The sequence below is a fragment of the Telmatherina bonti genome (genome assembly GCF_933228915.1).
Source record: "Telmatherina bonti genome assembly, chromosome: 11".
Classification (NCBI taxonomy): Eukaryota; Metazoa; Chordata; class Actinopteri; order Atheriniformes; family Telmatherinidae; genus Telmatherina; species Telmatherina bonti.
In genome coordinates, this window is record NC_136629.1 from 28652315 (window position 1) to 28666752 (window position 14438).

Below are 14438 nucleotides of genomic sequence, written 5' to 3' on the forward strand. Positions count from 1 at the left end.
TCAGAAATGCATCCATCTGCTAGAATGGGGCTTAGACTATCACAGCAACTCTCCCTCTGTCCGGCTTTGGAAGGTTTTCTGTGCTGGCACTTGGCCAGCTTGAGCCAAGATTCTGACTGAAAAGAAAAGTGCATTACAGTACTTGGCTCAACATCGATCTGCACTCCATGCACATGCACACAGGAAGGCTGAAGTTTAGCCCCTGTTAGGAGAAGAAGGCATGGAGACGTTTTTGAGAGGAACTTTGAGAAGTTTTGTTTCATAAAATCACTGTAAATACAATAAGCACAGCTTATGAAAGCAGCTTGCATATGCTAAACACAAATAAAATTTCATAACAGTCCATTACATTATGTGACATCTATGAATTGAATATTTATTTCCACTAATTTTGCTGTGTATAGTCACCACTTTCATGTCTAACTTCTTTAATTTTGTTTTTGCAGAAAGAAATCTAAAAAGGCAGGATTGTAGGTTTTTATTTAAACAAAGAAATGCTGAAACAGAGAGGGCTTTAATATCTTGACCTTTTACAACCTGATCAAAGTTAAATCCCTAAACATGACATTTATTTTTGTAGCTACAGAGATGACAGATGAATTATGTTGCTCTTTTATCAACCTTGCTAAGCCATCGCTTCAAGAAGACCTTCATGTGGAATTTCTCAGCCCTGATTGGGACCCTTTGAAACATTCAGGTCTGAATAAAGCAAGCATTAATTTATGTTTAATTTGTCACATCACAGAAAAATAGGTTATTAACAACTCAGCCAATCAGCCAAACATGAATGATTAAAGCCATCGCCAAGTAAATAAAATAATCCCTCAAGATCATAAGAAAATGAGCATGGCTTTCTGCTCTGAGATGCAGGGGTGTGTCTCCTCAATGCCCTTATTGGCAGATCTCAGATGACTTCAAACACTAATGGATCAAAGACGGCTCATTATAACTGAAGAAATCTACTTATCTGTAAAAATGAAAGATGCACACTGTAGATGCAAAATGTGTCCATCATATTTTAGTTTGGGAAAAAGTTCTCAACATTTTTAAATCATGCAAATTGTATTTGTAAGTCTATTGTAGTCCAACAATCATAGTAGTGTATCAAAGTCTTCTTTGAGATGTGTTAAGGCTCAGTTCTCTCCACTAGAAGTTTGTATAACAACCATGTGAAAATTGAAGTGTTGGTAGGGAGTCCCTGCTCTGTTCCTGTGTCTCTGCACAGAATCAATCCACATAGCACCAACTGATCAAAGGTGATTCTGAAATGTATGTTTTTAGTGTAGAATATACCTGAACTCCCTCGAACCGCCCTACTGCAGTGTTGGGTATTCAAAATATGAATCCACAGTATGTTGTAATAGCAATTTATGAACATGGGAGTACAGTCATAGCATGGCCCAACAATGTTAACACATCCCTTCAATCCACTGGGCACAGTTTTCTAGCTAGCTGCTAGCTTGAGGCTAACACAATTTTTCATCTTAAATATTCCCATCACTCTGTCCTGTAAGTGTGATTTTCCTAAGAATGTCAAATAGCAAATTAATGACAAATTGTTTGACAAATAATCCTTAAATTCAGTGAAACACAGTCCTTTTCCTTTTAAGCATATTTTAAACTATTACTTTCTTGATGCATTAACATATTACCATGTAAATATCTGAATTTGCTTAAAAAGTGCAGTGAAACATTGTTTCCATTTGCTACGAAGGAGAAGGTTAAATTTTGTTTACTGATTATTTAAAAGTAGTCAAATACTAAGTATGCTGTTTAACCATATATTCATGCATCACTTGTTCATCATTGACAGACAAATTTGGCCAAAAATTCAAAGAAGTCGGAGCCTTGCAGCAGGTGTACTATAAAACACATTATAAACCTGCAGTAAACTACATTCTGCTTGAGCCTTTACAACTAATGTTCCAAGAAGATCCAGGAGTTCTGAGTATATTACACCTCCTTTTTAAATTGTCCGGCTTGACCTCCAGGTGGTTAGAGATTAAATTTCAAAAGAGCTGCTCTCATTTTATAAATCACTTACGAGCTTAAACCATAAATAAATTTCTGACATGCTTGAAAAATATAAAGCCAGCGGGTTCCTTACATCTTTAGAAAGCAGTCATCCAGTCGTGCCTGGAGTCAAAACCAAACGTGAGGGGGGGCTGTATGAAGCTTCTGTGCTGCTTGACATATGAAAACGTCCCTATAGTTACAATTCTTCAGAAAGTTAAAGACTAAAATCCACCTTTAAGATGCATATACACATTATACCTCCTGTACACATATTCCATTATCAGTTATCCTTAATTCTCAGTTTAAATGTTTTCTTTGAGGACGTTCTTTGAGTTAAAATTGTTTGAAAAATCCAGTGTATACTTCTAGATTTTTAATAATGTCCAGCAACAAAACCCATAAATCCTTTGTATTCATTATTTATCTGTCTGTCTAAAATATCCTTTCATTTCTGTCATGTTCATCTCCTTGGCTTAATTCTTTTAAGGTGAAGACTCATTATTAATCATACCAGGAGCCTTAACGTCCATCTCCAAAAGTATAGTTGAAGTGAAGGAAAATCGGTATTTATTTCACACCGAAGGCTTATAGCGTTTGGCTAATATTTTAATGTATAATGCCATCTAACAGTAAGACATTTAAAACTGTCAGTAAGTATACATGATTTTCATTAAAAGGCTGTCTAATATTTATATAAGGATATATAAGGAGACAGTTTCTGACGTCTCCAAATGCTGGGGTTCTTCCTTTATGAGTTGTTGGGCAACATTTACCATAGCAGATTTCAGCTGTTGCCTGTGGGTCTTTTTTTCCTTTAAGTTTTGTCATGAAATGCATCATCAGTTGGGTTAAGATCTGATGATCGATTCCTCCATTGCAGAATATTGTACTTCTTTGCCTAAAAACACAGTAAATATTACAACTTTTGCTGTGTTTGGGTCAATCTGAAGAGAGCGTGTACTGGAAAAAAGGCACCTAGATTTTAAAGAAGTGTGGTTCCTGCACTTTAAGCCCATATTGATTAGAAAACTGTATCATAAATATGTTTTGGTAAACACCTGAAATAACAAATATTGTCAGTGTCCAAATACATATGGAACTGATTGCACCTGACTTTGTTAAAATATCCTACTAACAACTTGTGCAGCCTGTTCGTTGTTAACATAAACCATTTACTGTTCATAGACTATTTCTCTGTGTTTCATCACTCCCTCTGATAGGCTGACAAATGATCAGAAAATATTAGCTCTGTTTCTGCAGGCCTGAATTACAACTTGTGCTCTGCAGATTTTGGTGCCTTGTGCAAGTGTAACAAATGTTGCCCCAATCAAAAAAGTAGCCTACAGCTCACTGTCTCATGACACAGTAAGACTCCAATTGGCAGACGTGGGATGGATGAGATGCACACTGCTTGAGTTAAGCTGTTATTTACACTACCAGTCATAGGTTTGGACACACTTTCCCATTGAACCTAACTGTAAAATGTGTGTTTTGTATGGTAGTGTATGTCCACTCAAGTGTTTCACATTTAAATCCAATGTCACTCTAAAATCAGCTCATTTTATTCCCTTACTGGTTTGAATTCACCTGCAGGGAGGGAGTCATAATCCAGCCAGTCTCAAGGCTTCAGGCAGCTGCCAACAGAGAAGATGACTGCAGTGCAAATGTATAATGCTTTTAAGTAGCTTACTGCTTGCTGTAAAGCGTTTCGGATTATCGTTGCTGTAATTGGAGCTGGTTCCCACCTGTTCTTATTTTACACACACAAACATAAATTGAAGACAATTTATCCAGTTATCACCCCTGACAGCAGAGTCCTCAATTCTACCACTGATAAACACCACACTATAAAAGCTCATTCTGTTTACTGTTTAGCAGGGCCGTAATCTTAGATTGTGGATGACTGGTGGACAAATCCACAAGAGCTTGTGTACGACTATCAAAAGCACATCATGTGAAATGTGCCAATCAAGTTTTAATCGGTGGGCTGAAATGTGTCAGATGTTTCAAGAAAATCGTAAACAATCCTATTTGGCACACAACACAAACTCTTTTTTCAGTGTTAAGACAATGACATCATTGTACACTTTAAGTTTGAAATGGGTGGAAAATTTTGATAGAATTCTGAAGTGCTGTAAAAATGGCCTTGAACAGCACTCCTTTATATTTTACTTTGGAACAAGCAGACCTTGTTACAATCTTTTAAAGTGCTCTTGAGCGATAGTCTTCAAGGCTCTCTGAAGGTCTTTTTAGAAGGTTTTCTTTGTACATTGGCTGTTTTTCCACTCATTTAGTCTTTTTACGTGACAATTTTCAGAGGAATGAGTTCTATGTGTGTAAAGCCAGCCACTTTAGCACTGACATATGAGTCACGGAAGCATGTACAAAGGCATCTCATACAAGAAATAAATGTTGCGTTGACACACAATAGTCAAATTAGCAAAGCACCACTGTAAAAGTTCTATCTTTAGGCTCTTTTTTTCAAAAGCAGCCTGTCATGAAGACACATTATTTGCTACAATTTCTTTAGTTGCATCTATGCAAAAGGCCCAAAATAACAGCACGTAGGTAGATTTTTTTTTTTTTTTTTTTTTTAAAAAGCATATCTCAAAGAGCTATTGAGTGGAAACCTAACTGAAAGCTTGGGCAGGTAATATTGGGGAGCTAGCAAGATTAGAAAGAGGCACTCGGTCTTGGCTCATCCCCCTCTGGTTTTGCTCCTTGCATGATCCAAGGCTTTTTTTTATTCGCAGATTTTTCCACCAATTGTTTTTCTCTTTCTCTGTTGTTTAGCGGGAGGAGGCAAATAAACCGAGCCGGGTCGGGGAAATCCTTCCTGCATTCTCTCAGCCATGTTTGCCTCCCAAGTTTCTTCTTCACTACTTTGTATTTTCATCCTAACACACTATTGATATGCAAGGTGTCGCTATCAGGTATGCATTGCGGGAGGGGGAGGAGGGGAGCTGGTAGAAGAAGCTTGTGAAATATAAGAAATGAACAACTTCAATTCAGTCCAAATGTTTGGATTGGTCAGAGTTTTTACAGATTTTCCATTAAACTGAGGAGTCTAACTATATTTCTTATTTTTCATGGTTTCAAAATGTATAGACTACTATCAGGACGAGGAACCATTTCACCCTGAGTAAAAAAAAAAATGTCTCTGAGCAAGATTACCTACCCCAGCTTAACATGTGTCATTTGACCTTTGATATTAACAGTCACAGACCTATATCCTATTTGTATTTTTAAGTAAATTTTTAGAAAACCCAATTTTAATTAACTGGAAGATTTTCTGAAAGACAACGATATATTTGAGGAATACCAGTTTAGGTTAAGAGCAAAACACAATACGGAGGCAGCACCAATTAAAATTGTAACATCAGAATAAACCTGGAAAGAAAAAAAAATCTACCAGTTCTTGTCCTGCTTCACCTCAGTGCCTTCTTTGATACTATGGATCATACCATACAATTAGACAGACTCGAGAACTCGGCTGGCCCCTCTGGTACTCTTTTAAACTGCTTCAGGCCTTATCTTACAAACATAGTTTTGTTTTTGTTTTTTTTAAGCATTGACGAATCAGCTTCCAGATCATAAAAGCTGATTTTTGATCACTTTTAATCTACTTGCCCCTTGGGGATGTCTTCGGGAGACATGGTAAAAACTTTCAGTTATGCTGATGATACGCAGGTTTATATGGCTTTGTCTTCTTGTGACACTCACACTAATGATGATTTTTTTGTTAACTGCATTATATATATTAAGACATGGAAGGCAGAAAACGTACTTCAGCTTGACAAGGACAAGAAGTTTTATTCATCGGCACACAAAGAGGAACTGTTCATAAAACTTTAATCACTTTCTTTTAATCCCTTTGAAGAAGAACCTCAGTTTTATTATTAATATAATCATTGTTGTATATCTCACATCAAAAATATAATGAAGATAGGTCTCTTTCATCTCAGAAATATTTTTCAGAGTGCAGCAATATTGATCCATTAACATGTCACCTGTAGAATAGAACACTGTACTTTCCTAGTCTTCCTAAAACGCCTTTAAGTCCAATACAGATTTTACAAAACTCAACTGCCTGTCTACTATTCATATTTTTACAAAGCAACTTAAGATTATAGGAAAGCTTTTGATTTTTTTTGGACTATAATATACATTTAATTTAATTCAATTTAATTTTGTCAGGTGGGAAATAAGAGGACCCAATGGCGGATGAGTAAACTTGTGTTGACAAAAGACAGTTTATTTATAAAAAGGTGGAGTCGGTGGTGCAAGTTGGCAGGCGAGCAGGCAGGGATGGCAGCTGAGGGACTGGAATGGCTGGTTGGTGGAAGAGTTTCTGAAAAAACAAGGAAAAATTCCTTCAAAAAGCAAAGACAGCGGTCACACCCTATCACAAGGCCCAGACGTTACCAGAGAAGTGTACAGCAACCCGGCAGAGAGTAGTGCTCAAATCAGGGTAGATATACTGCAGCCATGAAACGAGATGATTGCCTTCAACTGTGAGGAAAACCTGCCAGGAACAAAGGCTCCACCTTAAAACAAGACACACCTAGACACACACACACCAGGGCCCTCAGACCCATGACAAATTTACCTTAATTTAATTTTAAAGTTTGTTTGCTGTAATAAATATATCTTCTTTTTATATATATTTTTACTTAACATTAACTTTTTTTTCTTAGCTTCCCTATTGCATTTGCTGAATGTTAGAAGAGCACTTTTGTGTGTATTTGCGCCAGTGTGTGATGCAGGATCTAAGAGATGTATTCACCAGCGGATCAATGTACTATTCACTGTAACCTCTTCAGAAATGGTCTTCTTGGCTCTAATGAATCCATTTTGTAGCAAAGGAACCAGGTAGATATTTCTCTGGCGATGCCAACTAACAAACAACTGTTTCTGAAGAGTACTTAAAGAAGTTAAAAGAAATCTTTTATGATATGGTTGAGACTATGCAGAAGAATAAAAGTGGTTAAATCAAATGTTTTCAGCTTGTTGGAATTATCTAAACTCTGTATTTGCCAATAAATTAAATAAATTGCTAAACCTATCAATCATTTTTCATGGAAATGTACATGAGGGTTAGCAGAAGAGCATTGTGCTGAGCTATTTTGGCGCCACCGCACCCAATTTAGTAGATTTAAGCATGATACTCAAGAAGTGTATTCAGATGTCACTATGTCCCAAAATTTTGCCAAATAAAATGTATTAAGCTGAAAAAAATCATATCATATGTCAGCATAGGTATGTATGAATATAAAATTTGGAAACAAACTTGGTCCCCTCATATAAAATCATGAAAATGTTCTGCAGTGTGGACTTAATATGATAAAAATAAAATATAAGAGTGGGTGAAAGATCTATTTGTTTTTATTTATTATACATATTTTTTTTACAGTTACACTCCTATGAGCAGGTTATATATCTATTAAGGTTCCTTGGTGATCCAGCCAGGTTAAAGTGCAAGCGTCTATGTGAAATGGAAACTCTGGCCTTCAGATAAACATATTCCCCTGTAGTACTGCATTGGCTTTCACATGGAAGATATGGCGATAGTTTCTGTTATATAATACTGCAGAGAGGTAGGGATGCACATGGACAAATTGATGTGATACGTTTCACTCTTTCAGCAGTCAAACAGCAGGATTCAGTTTGGGGGTAGGGAAAAAAGGGTGCAGAAGGGTCTTAAAAGAGCCACATAACTATTTTTATGCCAGTATTTCAAATGTCAGCAGTTGACCTCCTCCTCCACTAAACAAAAAAACAATATTTTATCGTGGCTTAATGCTAAAGGTAATGTCAGGGCTGGTTTTACTAGTCATGTGTGTCTTTATCCCACTTCCTCATCCACTGGTTCTCAGAGACTTCTTTCTTTTTTCTTCCTGTTATCCTTTGTCCTTATTTTCACCAAGGCTTAGAACTGCAGATCAAATCTAGCTTGATTTAGGTCAGTCTTTCAACTTCATCCTTTTGTTCTCTGTGTCTCATTTATGAACAAATAGGGGCACCACCTCAGATGATAACATTAAATCACACATGTATGTTTCGGCTCTTTCAGATTAGCAGATCAGCTAATTTAGCCTTTTTTTTTTCTCATTTCTTTCATCATTTCATTCTTTCTCTTCTATTTGGGTCTTCTTCTTTTTTTTTTTTTAAGAAAAGGCTTTTAAATGATACTTTGAGTAAAAAATATGCTTTTCTTCTTGACTCACGAATTACATATTCATTTGAGTTTCAGTGTCATGACCTAGAAATCCGACTCATGTGAGGGTTGTTTTGACTCGGCTGCATTACTGAAGCCTGCATGACTTTGTTCTTGAAAGCTATATAAACACTCAGGGCGACAAGATAAAGCCAAGCTCTAATGGATCATGTAATGAATCAAGGCCTCTTCGGTTGTGGTTTACTACAAGTGAAATCCTTCTGCATTTGTCTCTTAATATTTGTTATTCATTTACCTGTCGTATATTATTGATGTGTGCAAATGAATTCTCATTGTTTCCCGCAGGTTGTCGGCTTACGAGAGCAGCCTCAGAAATTAATCATAGTTTATTAATATTAGTTTACTGATGTTTCATTTTACAGCTCATTAGCCAACTATGCTTCCATCTGATTATCTAAGCTGTATAATGCAGCATTTCTTTTCAGCTCACGTTTGCAAATTCTCCATCAAATGCAGATGTGCAGGTCCAATTAATCGTGCTCATTGTGGCGCCCTTGCCTGCGTTGAAAATCTGGCAACATTAAATCATTACACGAAAACAGCAAAAGCTGCAGATACCTGACATCAGGTTACTCAGACTGAAGGCAAACAAATAGACTTTTTTTTTTTTCAAGCAGATAATTTATGAGGGCATAGTGACACAAAGACATCAATTTGTTTTCCCATTGTTGATAGCTTTCTCTCTCCCTAGGCGACAGATCCAGATGCAGGAGCCAATGGCCAGGTTTACTACCGGATTGTGAATCACCCCAACTTGTTTATAATCAGCAGTAATGGAAGCATCTACACAAGAGTGCCACTTGACAGGGAGACAACGAACAAGTATAACTTGGTAGTGGAGGCTTCAGATGGAGCAGTGGACCCTCGACGGACTATGTTGACGCTCTTGATCCAGGTTGAAGATATTGACGACAACAGCCCCGTGTTCTCACAGGATACCTATGTGGTGAATGTACCTGAGAACAGCCCTGTTGGAACTGTGGTGCTAAAACTAAGTGTAAGTTAAAATCACCTCAAGCATAGTCTGTTTCTTTTCTTTTATGTCTCCTGCGTGTCTTAATATCAAGATGTAAACATTGTTTTAACCTCATGAGCCGGCAATTTTGTGATTTTACAATGCGAAATGCTTCCAGTCTTGAAACATTTGCACAAACAGAAAAATACATCCTTCTATATACAGCAAACACATTTCCACTATAGACATGGCAAGCCTCTGGGAGCTTTTGACAAAATAAAGACTTAAAGCCGTTCTTCTGTATTCACATCCAAGCTTTAGTTGAAAATCCCTCTTTTCTGACAAACAATAATATGCCATGAATTTTGGAAAAACATATAAAAGAAAACACTCAGAATCACTCTTCGGTTTTGACTCTGTCAGATATCAGTGCACATGTTTGCACAGCAGTAAGTTACCTGGAAAACCTTGTGCATGCAGAGCAAACATGAGCAGAGGGCCGAATAATTGCTGGCACATTGTGAGTGACATCTCCCAGATAGGATATAGCAGGAGGTGGGGAGGGTGAGAAATGGGTGAGGATGAGAGAATGTGAGGAGTTTACATTTCAGTTGCTGTGTCAAACTAGAATGTCCTAGATAACATTTCTGACACTTAACGGACATGGATGGCAGGCAAGATACCAAACAGTCCATATCAGTAAGATCAGAGGTTGATGTTTTTTTTTATTGTTGCTTTTTTTTTTTTTTTTTTTTTGGAAACATCAAATTAACAGTACCTTGTGCTGAATGAGGTTGAGTTTAGGGTCACTTCTATTTTTTTTTTTTTAATTTCCTGTTGGCCACTTTTCTCAATATTAACTTCATGTCATGATATGTGTTTTGTATTTTTAGTTTTGGTTTCTTGTTTTGTATCTTTTGTTCTGGTCTTCCCTGTTTAGTTCTCTTGTTTCTAGTTTTTTTTTGTTGTTCATTAGGTTCACCTGGTCTCATTTAGTTCATTCACCACACCTGCGTCTTGTTTGGTTTTTCTGCATTTATACCACTTGGTTTCTGTTCTCAGTGCTGGTCCATTGTGTTTGCTTGTGTTTGCGTTAGGCTCATGTGGTCTCTTCAGTGGGCGCCCTTATTTTGAATGTCTGGCTCCCGGCTCCGCATTTGGATCCTTTCCACCTCCACCACCATTTGTGGAGCTTGGTTTGCTCCACAGGTTAAGACATGAAATTGACCTCTGTCAGGCCATTGTAGTTTTTCTAATTCATTAATTGCCAGTGATTGTAGACATTATTTTTAAAGTTGAAATCAAATGGGAAAATTGTTGCTGTCTTCCCATCCTTTATAACACATCCGGATCCAGGTGGTGATCTGGATCACCACAAAGTCTGATCACTTCTTCCTTATTCCATTTCCTAAAAATGTAATTAAAATCCATACCTTTTTGAGTTATGTTTACAAATGTTACTGTCAAGTTATCTGAGGATTTCATTTAAAAGTCTGCACAAGCTAGAAAAAGGCCTTGACCAACTACAGCTTTACTGTTCTATTTACTTTGTCAAACACATGTTAGTTATCAGACAGTCAAGTAGTTGAAAGTAGAGAATGCGAAAAAAAATCAAATTAAACTATCTTTACAAGTATAAAATAAATCTGATGAAGATTGGAATCTAAGGAAGACTAAACCAAATTTCAAAATAAGAGTAATTTTTTTTTTTTTTTTTTTTAAAGTGAAAATAAAAGTCCTTGTGCTTTAGTAACTAGCAACACAATTATGCAGTGTGTTCAAGTCATTGTTCAATTTTGTTCGTTTCCAGCCTGGAGAAACATTTTTGTTTAAACCATCTATATAAACTTTGGCCAGGGAATGAATAATTCTAGTTTTATCTTTGTACATCTCGTCCGATAATCTCTTGCAGTGGCCTTTGGATATTATTTCTGCTTTGAGACTTGTGTTTTAATTCAGTGAACTTAAGCTCTCTACAGTGGCTTACCTCATTAGAGCCTGAATAATGATTGATGGAAATAACCCTTGCAGCAGAAAATATGCATAATTAAAGTAGAAATATTAACATTAATTGCTGATAACCAATACCCACTAGCTTGTATTTCTAAAGGTATGGCCACAAGTTTTAAGAATCTATTAAGCTGGCTTTGTTTTCGCTTCCATAGTCTTTCGTGGACTAATTCCCTATATTTTCCTCCTCCTTTCCCCAGGCTTTGGACTTAGACCTCTTCTCCAATGTCACATATCGGATCAAGACTGAATCGGCCAAGCAGCTTTTTTCTCTGAACCCAGTCACAGGGGAGTTGGCTGTGCTGCAGACCCTGGACTTTGAGAACCTGGTAGCTATGGGCATGGGGGCATCTTACACTTTCCAGGTGGAAGCTGTCGACCAAGGAGGGATAATGCCCCCAGGGCAAGCTACCGTCACAGTCCGAATCACAGTAAGAGCCCCAAGATAGCCAGTGTACCCTCACTTCTCTGCGTTCTGCTCTCTTTTTACCTAACCTCATTTTCCCTCTGGAGGTGCAGCGCTGGCTGTGAAGATGTGGTGAATCATTAGCATAGTTTCACAGTAGTAATAGCGACCAAAGACCATAATACAAAAGGGATTTGAATTGCACTGCTATTGTACTTCGCCAGCCATTACAACAGGTGAACGCATTACCTTTTTAAAACACATTTTAGCCTCCTGACCTGTTGGCCCTCACTGCATCACCACTGAAAATAGAATAGACACAAAGGTGTTTCTGTCTTCCCCACATTGCTGTTCCAGCTTTGAATGACTCATTAGCTTTGTGACAGCAATTATGCCAAGTTTTTATGAGCGCTCATGTTCCCTTTGTTGCCTTTTAAGAGATTAACAGCTGAGCGAACAAACGGATTGTGTTGTGATACTCTTCATGTGTGTGTACTGTACAAATTAATGGTTGTGTATTTTTACTCTGAGGAATTCTTTAAAATGTGTGCACAGTTATTTATGCTTATGAGTTTAGTTCCCCCCTTCAAAGTCGGCAGAATTAAGCTGTCAGTGATGAGCAGGAAGGAGCCGAAGTGCCTTATTAAGGAAGGTCTTTCAGCCTGTGGAGAGGCATTGTCCCCCAATGAAGAGAAGCTTTGTTGCACTCTGAGTTTTGTCACTCACAAACAGAGTTTGATAGAATAAGGAATTGCACAGCCACTGGTATCAGGCTAGTGTCTGCCATTTGAAATGACTTTGAATGAGCCCAGTGGATTAATGCGAACTTCGAGAGGTCCAGAGATGGGGCTGATTCTGCTTCCTCTAGTATGATGCCTCCAAAAAGATATTGAAGTCATTTGTGTTTGATTTCCCCTTTTATTGTTTTGTTGTCTCATTTATTCTGTGCGTTTCTCACATTTCCGAACGAATCTCATACTTGTCTATTTTGTGCCTCAGTAAAGTGTGTTGGTATGTGCCACCATGTGCATGGAGATAAAGTATTCTTTATCCAATGTTATTTATTTATTTGTTTGTGCACTTGTAGCACATGCATATTTTAAGCAAACGTAGGAGTGTCTGTGTGCATGCATCTTGTCACAGCTCCCCTTGTGAACATTTGTAGCACAAGGATGAGCCTTTGTTGTTGAAAGCAAAAGCTGGATCATAGATTTTCTGCTAGGAAACGCTAAACCTGTGTATAGATCAAAGTGAGACTAGCCTCCACCACTGAGTTTATAGAACACAGACTGTTGCCTGTGGCTCAGCCAAAATGGTGGAAAGTAAAGAGAAAGCCCAAGAGAAAGAAAGATCAAGCTCTCGTTTTTTATTTTATACAGTTGAGTTATTCTTTGGACACATGTGAATGGCTTACTGAGTTTAAGAAAGATTTTGCACTCAACTCGATTCTATGCAGACCCACAATAAGCTGCAGCAGTGTGATTAACTTCTTTCAGTGGTTCAGAATGACAAAGTATTTGGTCCCTGAAAGAGCTTTTTTTCATACAGAGAAAAATGCTGTACCTTACTTCTAATTTCATTCATTGTGGGGTTCACAGAAAGGGCCAACATTAAAAGTTCTTTTCATGCTAGATCATTTTATGCTATGCTTTTTCAGCTGTCAAGTCTGCAAGGTTGTTTATTTATTTATTTTTCTAGTTAAAGTTAGGTTTTCCATTTAAGTTTATTTAAAGTTTACACTTGAAAGTCGAACTGTTCTGTCAAGTGTCAGATTGTATATTCAAGTCTTTCTGACATGAAATAATTTCTTTTTGTCCTCATTTGATTGTCTGCTCTATTTTTTGCTTACAAGAAAATATATTCATACCTTAGAATGGTTAGTTCTACGGTCTTTAGTATTCCCGGACCTTTTGATCCACCGGTTGTGGAAGGATGTAATACTTGAGTTTCATTTGATTATTTATTTATTTATTTATTTACTTATTTATTTATTCAGTCCTCCTTTACATTATCATAATTGATCTGGTGCAGTATGAGGAAGATTTTATACGTTTGTGCATATGAGGTAGATGGAGAAGCTGAATTAATGCACTGTGTGGGAAACACTGGATATGCAAATTAACTTAAATTCTCTCTGTACCCTTTATTCAGCTGTAATTTCTCACCCTCTACCTTACTTTAACTCTCTTTAGCTTGACTGTGTTATCCAGTTGCTACTGCTGTGTTATTAAAGTTGCATCTTTAATAACAGCGGTGACTTTTTTTTTTTAATATACCAGCCCTTTGAGGTGTTAGGATTTGTTATATCATAAATATTGGCTCTTTTATTCTGTGTTTTTCAGAACTGTTGATGTTACCAAGCAATTCCAAGGTTGTAATTTTCAGTCATGTTGATAGATTTTTCTTAAACATGTCCTTAATCCTGCCAAGAAAACAGGGTTCTCTAGCAAGGTTACCAAATTGTTTGTCACTAAAAGATGTCTTTAACATGAACGTTTTGACTTGTTAGAGATTTCTGAACAGGACAGAGTATGTATTTTTCCAACCATACCTTTGTGGTCATTTAAATAGTCATTTACAATATGCTTTTCTAGTCCCTAAAGATTATAATCTTTGTAATGTCACCCCGGTGGTGAGAGGATTGTTTTCTCACATTTTAAATACCAATCTTGTTTAAAAATAAAAAAAAATAAAGAATTCCAGTCTAGAGCCAGCCACAGTACAAACTATGTATAGTTTATATAAAAAAATTTTAACTTAATTTTAGAATTTATTAGGTTCACATTTAATAGGATCATTAAAGTTTATGCAAA

The 14438-nt window shown here is 37.0% G+C and overlaps 1 protein-coding gene across 1 annotated transcript in view; it reads left to right on the forward strand.

Annotated features, from left to right (window-relative positions):
- The window catches only part of LOC306762815 (protocadherin-15-like), a gene marked incomplete at its 5' end in the record, with an annotated part of 165886 nt that overhangs the window by 85571 nt on the left and 65877 nt on the right, over positions 1 to 14438 (forward strand). Inside the window, 2 exons of the mRNA XM_079249435.1 lie at positions 8946 to 9251; positions 11420 to 11650. Coding sequence (XP_079105561.1) covers positions 8946 to 9251; positions 11420 to 11650 — 537 coding nt within the window. The remainder of the gene's footprint in view (positions 1 to 8945; positions 9252 to 11419; positions 11651 to 14438) is intronic.